At 40.2% G+C, this 16,350-nt stretch overlaps 1 protein-coding gene across 11 annotated transcripts in view; it reads left to right on the top strand.

Moving 5' to 3' along the window:
* The window catches only part of relch (RAB11 binding and LisH domain, coiled-coil and HEAT repeat containing), a 29,982-nt gene that overhangs the window by 1,712 nt on the left and 11,920 nt on the right, over nt 1-16,350 (top strand). For 3 of the 11 annotated variants that reach the window (XM_058644816.1, XM_058644854.1, XM_058644806.1), the window contains exons 2-20: nt 3,168-3,257; nt 5,812-5,883; nt 6,025-6,080; nt 6,241-6,354; nt 6,499-6,702; nt 7,058-7,152; nt 7,582-7,720; nt 7,838-8,007; nt 8,703-8,778; nt 8,870-8,965; nt 9,897-9,920; nt 13,235-13,347; nt 13,457-13,547; nt 14,388-14,459; nt 14,569-14,709; nt 14,831-14,995; nt 15,125-15,272; nt 15,411-15,567; nt 15,682-15,805. In XM_058644816.1, coding sequence (XP_058500799.1) covers nt 3,168-3,257; nt 5,812-5,883; nt 6,025-6,080; nt 6,241-6,354; nt 6,499-6,702; nt 7,058-7,152; nt 7,582-7,720; nt 7,838-8,007; nt 8,703-8,778; nt 8,870-8,965; nt 9,897-9,920; nt 13,235-13,347; nt 13,457-13,547; nt 14,388-14,459; nt 14,569-14,709; nt 14,831-14,995; nt 15,125-15,272; nt 15,411-15,567; nt 15,682-15,805 — 2,147 coding nt within the window. The remainder of the gene's footprint in view (nt 1-3,167; nt 3,258-5,811; nt 5,884-6,024; nt 6,081-6,240; nt 6,355-6,498; nt 6,703-7,057; nt 7,153-7,581; nt 7,721-7,837; nt 8,008-8,702; nt 8,779-8,869; nt 8,966-9,896; nt 9,921-13,234; nt 13,348-13,456; nt 13,548-14,387; nt 14,460-14,568; nt 14,710-14,830; nt 14,996-15,124; nt 15,273-15,410; nt 15,568-15,681; nt 15,806-16,350) is intronic. The other 8 variants (XM_058644869.1, XM_058644861.1, XM_058644847.1 and 5 more) reach the window with 7 other exon arrangements.

The raw sequence follows: 16,350 nt of genomic DNA, 5'->3' as shown, positions 1-16,350 counted from the left end.
TGCCTCAACCCCCATCCCTTGCTGATTGTCCTTAAGTAACACAAACAAGTAGATTTTTACACTCTCTATGCTCTAAAATGTCATTCAAGGTATTCAAATTTCAAAAGAAAAAATAAGTCCATAATTTTCCTTATTTGCAGGCTGAACAATCCTCGCGAATGATTGTTCATTGTATAACAAAACTGTGGCTGTTCATCAGCTGAGAGGGCTATGGCATTTATGCTGAAGGAGGAGAAGCTGTGCTTTTATTACCAGAGGATTTTTCCTTCCTCGTTTAGATGGAGTAGCTCTGGACAGTGACTTGATGTCTCATGAGGCTCCTGTATTGTCCCGAGTGTGGGCAACTTGCCTGAAGCTAATTCAAGCAGATAGCAACCAGTCACTGCACCCATTGTCTGTTTGTGTGAACCCCACCCCATAGAATAGGTTAGGTATACTGTTTTTCTATACAGGACGACTGCAGAAAAGGCAAACATGTGTGAGCTGTGTGTGTGTGTATGAGCTGCAAAGTGGTGGAGTTGTCTGTTGGTTGCATTGTCATACTACAAACCTTCAAAAGATTCAGAGCAAGGTAACATAATAAATGTTTCATGATGATCTCTTTGAAAAACCTGACAGGACCTGACGGGTCTCCTGTTGTGAAACTCAAAGAAAGGTCACTGGGAAACCGTAAGCACAGTGTTCTTAAGCTTTTGATGATAGCTGAAGAAGTTCACACAAAAGAAAAATAAATAAATCTCAGAGGAGGTCAAATCTACTATATGAAGAAGGGAAAGAATGCTGCAGCTGATGAGATAGAAAGTAATGAACTCAGCTCAAGGGTATGTCACTCTTTTTTTTTTCTTTTTTTTTTAAGCATAATCGTCATATAGTCATGGCCTCATGTGATCAGTGGTTTGACACACATGTTACTTTAAACAATGGCATTACACTCATATTTGACTGTGACGCTAAAGGATTGTACATAGTTATGAGGCTTGAAAATGGAAGTTTTCTTCGCATTGAAAAACATTTACACTCCAGAATGTTATCCCTGTAAAAGTTATTTAAAGACTTTTAGTTAAGCAGCCAGAGTTGTGATTGATGAGATCAGAGTTTACGACCAGAGTCTCTTAGCCGTGAGCAGCTGATTACACTGAGCATCATATTATGGATAATTACTCAGTTATCTGCAGCTGTCGGTCTAAGCCACATGACACAGCAAGGCATCTCTCACCACTTTGTTAATTTGCTGCAAGGAAGTGTGGAGGACTTCCTCCACCTTTCATTGATTGGTCAGGCAAGTATGTGCTCATGTGATGTGAAGGGCTTAAATCCAAGCATGCAAGTCACTTAAATTGCCATATACAAAGTCAACAGTAAGCTGCCCCATCTAAAGATCACTGTGTAGTTTCTAATGTAATGTAATGATGTTGGTTGACAAAAGTGGCCATATAATGTCAAGTAAAAAGATCTGTCACATTTAATTTGAAAGACCATTATTCATGTTCTTCAGTGTTACACATTTTTGAATTTGGCATAGTGGCGATCCAGGTCAACCATCACAGCGCCTGGTCATTTGATTGGGACTCTGATGTATTAGCTGGCTCAACATTACATTTTCTCGGCGTCTCCTCTATTACTTTTCTCACTTAATAATGTCTGACCATCATTCCTGCTATTCGCAGCAGCAGGTTCGTATTGAATGAGAAGGTGATTGATGATATTGTTGTCTTGGAAATGTTTCATGTAGTTCTGGATCAGTTCTGCCTCTGACTGACTGCCTTAGTTTGTATTTGAACTGTCACCTGTTTGGGGCCTATTCTGGCATAACCTGATCTGAACCAATGGCACTCACGAAGACCAAAACCTGGTCTTTCTTCATTCGGGACACTGATAAGGACTATCTTGTAACAAGTGATTCAGTGCGAGTTGATGACACTCCTGTACTCGAGAACAGAGAGAGAGGGAGAGAGGGAGGGAGGAGAAGAGACTTTGCATGGATTTGTGTATGTTCAGCACAACCCGAGTTGCAGAAGTGAAGTGAAGAATTGATAGCCTGAACAGCCAGACCCATCACAGTCCATGCAATACACACCGCAGGCATATAACTGAAAAGTCAGCTGGGAAGAAATACTTGTTTTGTTTTTTGCAAATTAGTCACATACACAAAAGTCCTCTGTACAGGAGTCAGCCTATTGTGGAATTACAGGTTTGTGGGTTTTTTTTCTTCTCACACTCACACCCATGAATAAAGCCATAATGTTTTTTACTGATTAACTAAATAGATTACAACTATAACAGTGATTGCTCTCACACGTTATCAGGAAGTGAAGACAGTTGAAGGAATTCACTACAGGAAGCGGGATTATTCCCATACATTCACAACCACTGAAACCCTTTCTGTCACCGGACTGGTGGTCTGTTTGATGCTGTATACTCAAACTTTTTCCAAACCAAGTCACAATCTATTCCAAGGATAGTATCAGGAAAGAAAGAAACACTGACAATTTATGTTTGTATGGTTGGATCACACCCTGACAAAAGCCAGAAATTCTGAGGTCAATAATGTGACCAGCAGCATGTGCAGTCAGTGCAAATAGATAATCATATTAACAATTTCTGCAACATCAGTGATGTTGTCAGGTCAGGAAAATCATTTCTACACTATTATTCACTCACTCACTGAGTCCCATCCTAACAAAGCCACGACTTTAAGGCCAACAACACTATTTTCTTTGCTTGACCTTTTACTGTGTCTTGATATCACAGAGCAAATAGGAAAGGAAACACCATTGGTTAAGCTATCAGGTCTGCCCAGCTCTGTGAAACAGGATCACAGGCATGCTTATGTGTCAGCTTTATCTGTTCTTGAAGGGAACACTACATTAGGCAAACCTGTTCCCAAACGTAAGGTTGCTGTTTGATAAAAAAGGCCTCAAAAAGGTTGATATTGTAGTTATGGCTTGTGTTTTTTTGAGTGGTTAGTCACCATTTTTAACTAGTTATTGCTTTTTCCAGCCTGGCTAAAAGTCTCCTAAAGCAAAAACAAAAAAGACACATTTGAAAAGACAGGGCTTGTAAAGTAGTATTGCTGGAGGATCATTTGATTGTCATATGTTTTAGTAATGTATGTATTATCACTTATTGCATTCTTGCCTCACCCTTTCCTTCGTGTTTTCATTCAGATCGTGCAGGCAGCATTAGCACCTTGGACTCGTTAGACTTTGCCCGTTACTCTGATGATGGAAACCGAGAGTCGGACGAGCGCGTAGCAGGTAAGATGACCTGCACTGTCCAGACTGAAAGGCGAGACAGTTTTTGGATACAAAAGATGGAGGAAAGAGAGCTTAAGAGAATGTGAGATTTCCTTTAAAATCAAATGAATGATGCATCAAAGACAACAATAACAATGTCGTGTTTTTCATGTGTCATAGTGGCACTGCTTGGTACAGTTGTTTTAGCAGGTATGACAAAGCTATGAGCGTGTTTTAATATCATAATATCACATTTAAGTAATTGTTTCATTGCTCATTGTCACAATATCAGAAAGATTTGTAGATATACAGAGTCAACGTTTTAAAACAGAACATGCATCTCTAAAACGTGGCTGTTTGTAACATGCCGTGTGATTGGTTCTGTGTTCTCACGGTGCCCTCGGCTGCCACTGTTGAGTCAGTCTGTGGTATTTTTGGTACAGCATCTGTCTCAGCATTGTTAGAAATCACGCCGCCTTCCCACCTGTGGCTTTGTCGTGATGCACCATTGGATCGTTTTTGTGAAATACGTCAACACTTGAGTCTGATGCTGATGATGATGATGATGATGGCACACAATCATACAAGCATTTTAGGTAGACGCTTTAGGTACAAACTGCTGTTTAAAGCAATTTTAGATGTTGAAGCCTTTGACTTAAACTCTTATGACAGTTAAATCTTGCAGGATCGATTCATAATTGTTTAACTGTTATTCTGACTCTTGTTGTCATCTTTGTATTTTATACTTTTATTATATACTTTTAGCGCTACTCTGTACATCATGGTACAGTGGTAACATTATCCACTGTCAATTTTTTGTAATCACCTTTTTGGTCAGTGTGGCCCTAAGCCCCAGTCCATTACTGCAGTATAGATTTATGTATTCTGCACAGACACATTTACACTTTGGCATATTGTAGTCATTAAGGCTTTTTTTTAATATGGTTTTACAAAAGACACAACATGACATCTTTTTGTTAAAGATTTATGATTTGTAAATGTCAGTAGGTTTCATTCATAAATGGTGTAATGAGAGGAGGAAAGGGATTAGTATTTTAATCATAATTAGAGGTAAAGGTCAGTCAACCTGAAATGTAAATAATGGAATAGCTTTCCAAAGGTTTGCAGGGTTTTACAGTTGATGATTAACAGACACATATTACACATGCACAGCAAAAACCATGCAGCAGAGATGTTGGTTCCATGTTCCCAGTCACAAAGACCCTTATTACCACACTGCCCACTCACCCAAATTGGCACCTTCCCCTTCCTTTTTTGCCCTCTTCCCCCCACTCTGACTCCCAGTCTCATCGCCCTCTTCTTGCCAAGATGTTTGCCCCCAGCTGTCTGACTCTGGGTTTTCTTGCTTTCTCCTGACGTTGATCAAACCCCAGTGAACAATACTGGACAAGTCACTCCATCCAGACTAGCTTTTGTTTTGCTTTTATTTTGCTATATTTTTCTTTTTCTTCCTCTCCCTCTCTCGTTATTCAGTTCTTGGTTTTCCATGTCGTTGCGCTTGCATCCTGTGCACTCGGAAGAATAGTGTCAAAAAACGCCCTCTGCTGTATTGCTGACATTTCCATTAGGAACTGGAAATTGAAATTGCATTTTGAGGAAATTAATGTTATATTGCCTGTCATGAAGAAGTAAATGGATAAACCTGATCTTCACATTTCTCCTTTTGGTGGTTTCAGTCATGAAACCTACAACAATCCTAGACATTAGATGATACATTTGGGGACACAATTAGATTAAATAAAGGATCAGATTTTCAGTGCACAGCTATGCAACATAGTTTTCTAGCTCCATTGCTTCTTTTGTTTTGCTTGTTTTTTACTCTAACCTGTCCTAGATCTTGTGTGTTCATTTTCTTTATTCAGAGTTTGGTTTTTTTGAATTCCAACGTACAAAAAAATGAACACGTTGTCTGCTGCTTCTGGTCGCATAAGGAATCAGAAACAGCTTGCTTGTGTTTATAATGAATTATGCTCTGTTTTTTTTTTTCACAATGAATCAAGAAAGATAAGTTTTAAACTGCAACATACTCTGAATAACTCTGCCTTTTAAAGCTAAGACTGTGTTGTTTGTATTATTATGACACTATTAACAATTACAAACCTGAGTTTGAGTGGCTTGAAACCAAATTGTTTAATTTCAAGTAATGAATTTGTCTGGAAGAAATCCGGTGTCAGACAGCTCCTAGATTATCACGGGTGCATTTCAGTAGCTTGAATCGTTTTACTCACCTCAGCTACTGAAGTAGCTCCCATTTTGTGTAAATCAGACACCTAAAAAATAAGGGCAGGCAATGTTTGAGATTACACAATGTATTACACACTCTGGTCAAACAAACAGTCATCCAGCCGGCTTTACCATGATCCTCTGCTGCATGTGTTGCTCAGACCCATGATCTGCATGCATCCCATTTTTGTTCTTTTGTTTTGTGACTCTTAAGACCTTTTGTGTGATTATTTTGTTTTTCATGCCCATCTTTGTTTAATTTGTTTGTTCCCTGTCTTCGGTTGGATGCACTTCCTGTGTGTGTGTGTGTGTGTTGTCACTTCCTGTCCAGTGCTGGAGTTTGAGCTACGGAAAGCAAAGGAGACCATTCAGGCTCTGCGCGCCAACTTGACTCAGGCAGCAGGTGTGGCGTAATTTTAACTTCTTCTCCACCTGAACCCTCTTAAGTTACAGCTGTCTCTCTTTCTGTTTCAAAGAGAATTCGTTTGGTTGAATAATGTTAATCTTTTCAAGCTGATCAAACGTTTGTTTTCAATTTTCTCAGAGAGTGAAGTGCCTTCTCAGGAGAGAAAAAACTTCAAGACAAGTCCTGAAATTCAGGTGGGGAATCCTTAAGCACCGAAGAAAACATACAGATGTCTTTCTGTTTTTTAATTGAATTGAAAGATTAGATAGGTTCCTTTTTAAACCCCAGTGAGGGTACCACAGCCAGGCTTTAAGAACAAAGATTTACAGTTTCCCTTTTCTCTCTTTGCCTCAGGAGCCTATACGTCCACTGGAGAAAAGAGCCTTAAACTTCCTTGTGAATGAGTATTTATTAAAAAACGAAAACAAACTGTCATCCATCACCTTCTCTGATGAAAACGATGACCAGGTAAAGATTTTTTCTGGCTGACGGATTTACAAATGGCCACTCTGGTAGGGTCATGTGCCTGTAGCTGAATTCAACTACTGGGATCATTTGTCTTTTTCTAAACTAGAATATTGCTTCCTGTTTTGTTTACTTCTTCGTTTCCAGGATTTTGAGTTGTGGGATGATGTCGGCCTCAACACCCCCAAACCCCCTGACCTATTACAGCTCTACAGGAACTGTGGCACCCCCCTCTCGTCGCCTCGGAGCATGGTTGATGTGGCAGTAGGGGTGGATTTAGGTGATCTTCCAGGAAACTGCATCATCCAAGATCCTCATAGGAAGCCTGACCTCTCACAACAAGTATGTTCTGTACGTACATGACTGAGCTGAACTTTTCATTCATGTTTGGAGCCTCCTCAGGGAATTCAGTGACATGTTTTGCAGGAAAACAAAGCTCATTTGCACACTTGCGCCCCAGTTTTCCCCTTAAGGTCAACTGCTGTGAGTCACCACAGTAGAGTGGTAGTGACAGTCGAGAACTACGGTGATGATAAAAATGAAAAACATGATTGCAACCTCTTCAACAGTCAAGTTGTTACAGATAAATGCTGCTCAGAAAAGTGGCAGCTCCCTTCCTTCATGTTTAAGATATCACCAACTGAGGAATGATCTGCTCTTGAGTTGATGTAATGTCCTTATTGAATTTTTTTTTTTTTTTATCTAGCAACAGACTGAAGTAGTGCAAGAGTTGGAATACCAGATCAGCCTCCTTAACAACGAGAAGCAGAGCCTCGCTGAGCAAATCAAGAAACTGCAGAGGTGTGTATATCGTCATTTTGTGCTATGTATTTTATTAATCATGTGTCCACTATTAGTTTGCCATGGTGCTCAGTGTTTCCTGTATTTAGGCTGCAGTAATGTGTAAACATATGGCGTGAAAAAAACAATTAAACTGAAAATAATTTTCAAACTTCAATGCACTCTATTATCTAACTGCAACCAAAATTGACCATGAGGTGGAGTCACTGTGGAAATGTTCCCCCAAGCATCACTCCTGCATGTAATTACAGAGGAGGCTCTGCTCTGATCCACAATTGTAACTTATTTTCCTTCCATTTAAAATCCTAAATTACCACCATTAAGGTTTGGACAAATTTACTTTGCCACTTTAAAGAAGACTTACTATTTCATGTATAAGAAGTATGTAGTGTCATTTTTCTCCTCTTTTTCTTTTCCTCCACCTCACAGTGAAATTCAAACACTGAAGAGAACGGTTTCCTCCACTCCTCCAACCTCTCTGGACCTGATGCCCCAGAATACATCTAAACCTGCCTTCTCTTCCACCAGCACTACCACCACTATTTCTTCCACTGACCCTCTCTCCATGGTATGTGGTTATTTTGGATATACAATGCCTCATCTTTTAAAAATAATGGTTTGAGTGTCTTTACATACTTCCTGATAAAGTGCACACATTTGACCCATTAACCCCCACTTAATCCAGTCTTACCCTCAGCCTCCGACAGATAATGGCCAGTATCTGGACATTCGAGGGGTTTCAGAGCCTGAAAGTGGTCCGAAACCGCCCTCTACTCAGAACACGTCACAGACATGTCCGCAGTCCCGCAACGAGGTTAAGAGCAGGGCTCCTGTCAAGTTTGACAAACCCAACAGGTAAGTGTTTTTGGGAAATGAATAAATGAAAATAAATGTCAATGTTTGTGATCTAAGTACCCCAGGAACCTGTATGTTTTCCTGTACATTTGAAAGTTCCTGCTTGTCTATGCATGTCTTCAAATGAATGAGTTATGTATTGGATTTTCTCAATGGATCCTTTCAGGTTCAGAAGAAATGTATTTTTTAAAAAAAGCAACCGTCAACTAAGTCATTTAGTGTAGTTTCAAATTTTTACCACAGGGTGGAGGTAGTTAACAGTCTATGTAGCTCGAACAGACAGTACAGTTCTTCTTTGCTAAGTTGCTGCCCTCTTGAGGAGAGATTTAGGTTGTGACACCTTTTTTGTTTCATTTTTGCACAAAGCACATTTGATCACACTTTTTAAAAAAAAAGGTTTGTCACTGTTCCATCAATACTTGTATGTTTCAGCTGACATCAGGTCAATCTGATCATACTGTATTTCTGATTCATAGTATTGCACTTTAGAAAATGTTTTGACTCATCTCGATGCAAACCTCCAAAACTGGCTAGGACTGGCTGAAGTTAGTGGTCAGCCTCTATTGAAAAGGCATTCATCTCTGTTTATTTTTATATTTAAGTGCAGTATACAATATCCCTTCCCAGATTTCCTGTGGAGCACAGATTAAGTGGTGCTGACTGTTTTCCCCCCTCTTTTGGTTGCGGTGCTACAGGAACTTATCTCCAGTTTTCCAGCAAGCACTACTGTCCTTCTGCAGAATGTGCTCCGACAGCCGCCTGGGAGCAGAGGTCAGCACACACAGGCTCTCTCATGGATACATACAAAGTGTACATTCATAAAAACCCACATCTGAAATGTTCCTTTTTTTTCCATTTCCAGGTGTCCCGTATAGCAGACAGTGAGGAGAGTGTGATGTTAATGCTGGGCCGCTGCCTCCCTCACATCGTCCCCAACGTCCTCCTTGCTAAACGAGAGGTAACCTCACTTCTGCTGCTCCCCCTTGCTCCTATTTATTCCCTGTATTGCTTTCATTACTGTCAACATCACAGGCTTCTGCTCTAAGTGTCCAATAGATACACACACAGCAGCAAAGGCTTAGTGTGTTGTAAATAAAGGCAGCGTTGCAGAGAGCACAGTCAACTTCAACATGTAAATTCCCATTTGAACCAATGAATCAGCCTAATTGTCGTGGTTAAAAGCCCTATTTGCTGCATAAATTGTCTGCATTATTAATTGTGACGTCTTAGCAAATTTATGTCTTGGCATCAGTAACAGTTCATGTTTTTGCTCAGCCTTATAAAAGTGGGTGTTATAGCTCCAGTCTTGGTATATTTGCCTAAGGGGGCGAGTGTCTTTTCTGCTGGTGATTCACTCCCTTGAGCATGTGCTGTAAAGATTTACTTCTGTTTGCACTGAAAGAGCACCACCCTCTTTTAGGTTTGTGCCATGAGGCAATCCCATAATTCAACTAACGTGTGATGAAGTGTTATGCACCGTGTATATGCTTCCAGTCTTCTTTGTACTGCTGCAATTAGTGTGATTGCTGTTTTGTTTATCATAATCATACCAATGTCTCAACCCTAATTTACCGTTTCTGCACTTAATCCTTTTTGTCATTTTCTGGTTTGACTGTGTCTCTGCAAGCACGCTCCATGAATCAAGAGCTCATAGGAAAACTTAAATGTAGATTGTAATTACCTGTGTAGCTGATTTGTGTCTATCTATTGACTGGGAATTTCACCTCCCATCGTTTATGATGGTGTTTGTTTTATAAGCATCAGCATCATTTCTCCTCTGCTGTTTTTGTCCCCCCCACTCATGTTTGTCCCTCTTGGCCTTCACTGTTTTTTATTTTTCTCTTTTCGTCTCACTCATTCTCTCACTCTCATGCATGCCTCTCTTGTAGAGAATGGTTGCACATCTTTGCCAGGTGAGTCTTTCACGCACTCATCTGCATGGTTCTCACACGACCTGTTGACCTGATGTAACTAACGCCCACTTCCTTATGGTTTCAACTGCTGTCACTAAAGGTCTGACTTGCCTGAGGTTTTCTTATTTAATTGGCAAAAGTTAATTATACGTAGTTAATAGTGAAGTGTTAATTATTGGGCTATTTTGCATTGTTATTAAAAAAAAAATTAAATTAATTTATAGACAAAATGTGAACTTGCATGCAATGATGGCCTCATGTGCACAGTTTTAGCCTTAGGTGGGTCATTTACTGTGTGTCTCTTTAACCCTATGTATCTCTATCTAATGTAAGTACCTGAAACCTCTTGAGATTTTAATTATTTTGATTAATCTGATAAATCTTGTACCCAGTGACCTATTTAAACAAAGCAAAGCTAAGTGGGAAAAAAAACACAGTCATGCCAGTTTACTTAATATGAATCTGCTGCATCCCTGTGAGTGTTGAAGGACATGTATGTTTTTGTTTCTCCAAACTGGATGTTCTTTCTTTCCTGAGGAGGAAGAAGATTTTAAAACAGATTAGGCAATAATGAGTTGCAAGTCATTCATTCTTTTTTTCCCTTCTATTATTCTTTGCAAGTCGTGATGCAGGTGTGTTGTCTGTGCAGAACCGCTTGCGTGCAATTCGTACCCGTGTGTGTGTTCACGGGTATACACATGTGCTTGAGTTTCACACACTGTGTGTTGAAACATGACACAAGCTCCAGGAGAGAAATCTGGTTGGAGTAGTTTTCAGTCGGGCTGCTTTGCATATCACCATGGTTATGGGGATTTAGTCAAACGCTGACAGTTATGGAGAACTTAATCTCTCTGCAAAATCAAGACAAACAAACCTAGGATAGCAGAAAATTAAAACACGGCTAGCGCTCGTGGGCCTCGGAGGGCTACTTGAGTAGTGTGGACTTTGCACTCTGTCCGTTAGATTCGTCAACCATGACACTGCATGCATGCACACACTTGCACACACAGCTGCTCACACTTCCATCTTGCAATTTGAAGCTGCCAATCTACCACGAGCCTGGAGACACTCCTTAAGTTGTTTAAATGTGACACCCACTTAAAAACAAAAGGTGTTTGACTTGAAACGGTAGAATGATGCACTGAAACTGTGCCTGCCACCTGGCTATGTTATCAGACACTGTAAATCATTAGTGGGATTGCTGCAAACAATCCCACTATATGTTTTTCTGCCGTTATTTAAGAAAAAAAAAATTCTGTCTTATTTTGCTGTTGGGTAGTTTAGCATCATCAAAATATTCAGCTCAGTTAGGACATTGTTGTTTGTATTTTGGGAATTGAAATATTTCATAATTTCTGAAATAATCAACATTTTCTGCAAATTTTTTTCTTAATTAAAAGAAATTGAAAACTCCTTAAAAAAAAACACACATTTTCTTACTAGTTCCACATACTTGAACGTATAAACTTCATTCAAACTTCAAAATGTTCAGCTCAAACAGGACATTATTCAGTCCATTCAGAATTGTGGAATATTTTATATTTCCCAATATACTCAACCAGTTTCTCTCATTCAAATGAACTGAAACACACTTCAGACTTCAGTTGCAACTAAGGAATATTTTCATTGTCATTTAATCTGTCGATTATCGGTCGGCTAATCGTTTGGTCCAGAAAATGTCAGAAAATGTTGATCAGTTTTTTTCAAACCTGGAAAAGATGATGTTCTTAATATGTCTTATATATTATTGTATTATGTTGGTGGATATTCTTCTATTGGCAAGAATAACAAATCAATCAAGATTTTAAAGATTGGCACGTTTGTTTTTTGCAAATGGAAGATTACAACTGTCAACTGCAGCCTGACGCCTATTGGGCAGTACCAGCTGTCAATCACACTGGTGTCCACTCTAATTGGGAACATAATCAGCAGAATCACCATCATGTGTTTTTGAATTAAACCCTAAATTAGGAGATTTGAGATTGTTAAGTTCTCCAGAAAAAAGTTAACAGACTTTAAAGTGGGAGCTTGGCAAATTTTCACATAAAACTTCATTCAAATGGAGTCAAAACATTGGAAGATAAAATACAATCTAACTCAGGAGCAAAGACAAAAACCCTTGTGTCTTTGTTAGCTTCAGACTTTGGCACCTGTTGTTTTCTTCTTCAGTGACACGTGGCAATCTGTAGATATCATTAGCTGTAGGCTCCTGTTGGATGTGGGCCTTGGACTGAAAAGTGCAGTCGTGCTGCTCTTTACAGTAAAGCATCGGCATCACCCCTCTTCCCTCTGGGCCTCCCGGCGTCATACTGACCACTCTACCTGCCCACAATGTTTATCCTGCACTGGTTAGATGTTTAAGCTCCTGAAATAGTCTCCACATAAGAACAAATATGTGCTTCTTATGAAGTCTGTTATTTGACAGAAACGCGGGCAGAAATGTATTGAATCTGACACTTGTATTTGGCTGAATTTAATTAATTTGCAGGTTTCTGTTGCTCGAAATAATTTCCCACCTCAAATTACCCTCTGCCATAATTTTACTTTTTAAAAGATCGCCGACGTGGCACTGACTTCAAATACGTTGATCCAGGATTAAATGAGTGACTCATCTATCTATCTTTGCCTGAGTGTCTCTGTCAGGTCTGTCCATTCAGGGCTTGGGTTTTGCTCATTCTTCCAGCACTTGACAGGGAAATATAACGTCTTCTTGGAAAAAAAAGAATTAAAACTTTGAAATAAAAACACACAACGTATTTTTTACTCCATGTGCACTCTCTAATTTGGGTGTGTGTGGCAAGAATGTAGCACTGACCACAATTTGGCTGTGGAGGCCTTGTATCAAGGGCAGCTGAGCCTTCCTCCCTGACTGGAAGGCTCATGAACTCGGTCTGAACTATGGAATAGAGTTATAGCAGGAAACGTGGATTAGATATATGTGTGTGTGTGTGTCTCTTTGCAGCTGCATTATGTGTATGTGCATGCACTATTTACATTTCTCCAGTATGTGTCTGTATTTGTATGTCTTGGTGTGAAGCCAAAAGGTCTAAACACCAAGATAGTTTTGAAGGTAAGTATGTTTTCACTGGTGTTGGCAGACTGCTGTTGGTGTCACTGGTCACCCTCTGTGTTTCTGTTTTACCGTGACTCTCCTATTTTAACACCTTCTTGACCCTCTGAAATTCCCCTGCTCCGTAGATTTGCAGGCCTGTTTGACTGCAGCCAACCATCCTTCCCCCTGTGTGTTTTAACCTTGCTCTGCTTTTACAAAATAATCTAATCTGGTGCCACCTCTCTGTCTTTCTCTCATTCAGGAGTTGATTCCACTCATCTTATGTACTGCCTGCCTTCACCCAGAACCTAAAGAAAGAGACCAGCTCCTTCACATCCTCTTTAACTTAATCAAGAGACCAGATGATGAGCAAAGGTTTGTCTAGACAGGAGAATTTACTTTTTACTTCATTATTGCACAACAAACAATGGGTTTATTCAACAGTTTTATATCATATGTGTGTCTTGTTTGTGTCTCTATGAAGACAAATGATCTTGACGGGATGTGTCGCATTTGCGAGGCACGTGGGTCCAACCCGTGTCGAGGCCGAACTACTTCCTCAGTGCTGGGAACAGGTATAGTTGAGACACCCACACACACACACACACGCACACACACACAGTTATTGCATACAATGCCAGTCATTCCAAAAGTTAACCAAACACTGAGAGGCAACAAGTATGTACCTCAGCACCTTGTGCAATAATTACTGACCACTTTTAAACAGGACACACTGACTGTCCAGTAAAAAGACTCACAGTCTGCCAAAACTCTTAGTAGTGTTATGATCTGGGGTTGCTTCAGTTTGGTCAAGTCCACTTTCAGCAATGTTACGTGCCCCTAAGGTTGAGGTCAGCTGATTTCCTAAATATCCTGAATAACAAGATGACAATGCCATGATTCACTGGGCTTAAATCTTGAAAGAGTGGTTCAGTGAGCATGAGCTATTTTCACTCCTGTGTATGTTTCTTTTACTCCAAGCCTTTATGTCATCTTTGTAGAGCAGGTCTCTTTCACAAAAGAGAAATTATATAATACAATGCTGCAAGAAATGAACAGACCTTGAGTTAAAACAAGAAGTTGTTCATACAATGTATTTTGAAAAGCTGTCCCTGAATCAAATGTGATATCACTTTTGTTTTCATTGCCACCTGTGTCACCTCATGTAGATATTTTTGATCAACAAAATCTGCTACCATGACAACAACAGCTGCCAGTGGTTTGGAGGCTGAGAATCTGCCTAGAAAGATAAATAGTGGTTTTCAGAGGGTCAGCATGTTGATGATACTTGAGTTGTTTCCATTCCACAGTGGCTGCTCTCCTGTCTGCTCCCGTCCTCCTTTCAACTTCTTTTAAACGATTGCTTTGGACACTCAATCCTCTACATTTTGCTCTCTCTCTCTCTCTCGCTGCAGATTAACCACAAATATCCAGAGAGGAGATTGTTGGTGGCGGAGTCCTGTGGAGCCTTAGCACCATACCTGCCTGTAAGAATATGTCCATAGGAGCTGAACAGGAATACATTATGTATGTATATGAAAGAAGAAAAGAAAATGAATTACAGTATACACTCCTGTCTTATTTCTGTCTCTACAGAAAGAGATCCGTAGCTCCCTGGTGTTGTCCATGTTGCAGCAGATGCTCACTGAAGATAAGGCGGATATGGTCAGAGAAGCTGTGGTCAAGAGCCTGGGCATTATTATGGGTTATATAGATGACCCTGACAAGTACTCCCAGGTAACTGTCATTAGTGCAATAGTTCATTTTGGAAATGACCTTGGAAGAAACAGTTGCTAGTGTTTAAGCTCATGGATGAATCTCCATAACTGACTTTTGTGTACATGTGTGTTCCCTGCAGGGATTTGAGCTGATGCTGCTGTCTCTTGCGGATCCATCAGAGCGGGTGGTCAGTGCAGTCCATCAGGTCTTTATTCCTGCCTTTGCCGCTTGGACCACGGAGCTTGGCACCCTACAAACTTCACTCATCCCTTCTCTTTTAGCACGTATAGAGAAACTACTTAAGGTAAGTTTCTGTGTGCTGACACCGTCGTATTCTCTGTTACCTCCAGGCTACAGATTTTTCTTTTTTGATATGGTGAACTGCACTGCCTCACCTTTACTCTAATCCCTTCTTGTCTCCCTCTTTCTCTAGCAAGGAGAACACAGTCTAGATGAACACAAATTACACGTATTCCTGTCGGCCCTGCAGTCTCTCATCCCTCCTCTGTTTGCCGTGGTGCTGCAGAATGCACCGTTCACCAGCAGAGCCAAAGCCCACGGAGACATTCCTGCAATAGAGGGTAGAACAAATGCACACACACACAAACATCATGTTAAGGCAAATAGAAGAGCCAGTCCTACATTTTCTACAGGAGTATTGGCTTTTAATGCTTTAACAGTAAATGACCTGATTTTCTTTGTGATCCCGTTTCTTTCAGTGACACGGTTTCCCAGACCAGCGTCTCCCCTGCAGGATGTAGCCACCATCATCGGCAGCAGAGAAATGCTGAGTGCGCTCCTGCTCCTCTATGACCATCAGCTGGAGCACGAAGGCACCACTGGCTGGGAGAGCCTGTTATGGGTGGTCAATCAGCTGTGAGATTCATAAATACATTTTATTAAAACAAATCACCACAGTTTGCACAGTATCTCAAACTCAAACTCCTGTTGATAACCATACTGATTTCAGTCTGTGTGCTCTGTCTCCAGCCTTCCAACACTCATAGATATTGTGGGCCGGATCAATGTAACGTCATCCACCTGCGTCCACGAGTTCTCTCGCTTCTTCTGGAGGTTCTGTCGCACTTTCGGCAAAATCTTTACCAACACTAAGGTAAAGCCATATAACTTATCAAAATGAAATGTGATGCTGAAGGACATCTCAGCTCTTGGGTGATGGCATTTTATTCCTTTAGCTAAAATATATTAATGTTAAACAAAGTGCCCTGACATTTTCATTTTTCCAAAAATAATGACTTCTTAAGCCAAATTTAAGAGCTGTTTTTGCTCACTGGAAAAATATTCAGTGAGTCATCACGCATCCTGATATTTGGTTTAAAAAAAACCTCACAAGTGCCTCATTTTAACACCGCATGTGTAAGTGGAAATCCAACCTGCAGATTTTCTTTGTATCTCAAGTGTGTGTTTACCCTGTGCGAATTTATGAATAAGCGTCTGGTGTGTACATTTCCTGTCGTGACTCACAGAATAGACTGTGTGTTCATCTGTCCACAGCCAGTGAAGCCCACTGTGCCGTTTTCTGACCTTGAAAAGATTTCCAACAAAAATCTCTGTGCACTCTTGAGTGTTTTTTTTATTATTATTATTGTTAATACTTATCTTACTATCTACTATTTCTCTGTACAAATCAAGTGATGA

This window comes from Solea solea, chromosome 1 (genome assembly GCF_958295425.1).
Source record: "Solea solea chromosome 1, fSolSol10.1, whole genome shotgun sequence".
NCBI lineage: Eukaryota > Metazoa > Chordata > Actinopteri > Pleuronectiformes > Soleidae > Solea > Solea solea.
The sequence above is the reverse complement of the archived record's forward strand: the minus strand, read 5'-3'. Positions and strand labels throughout refer to the sequence as shown.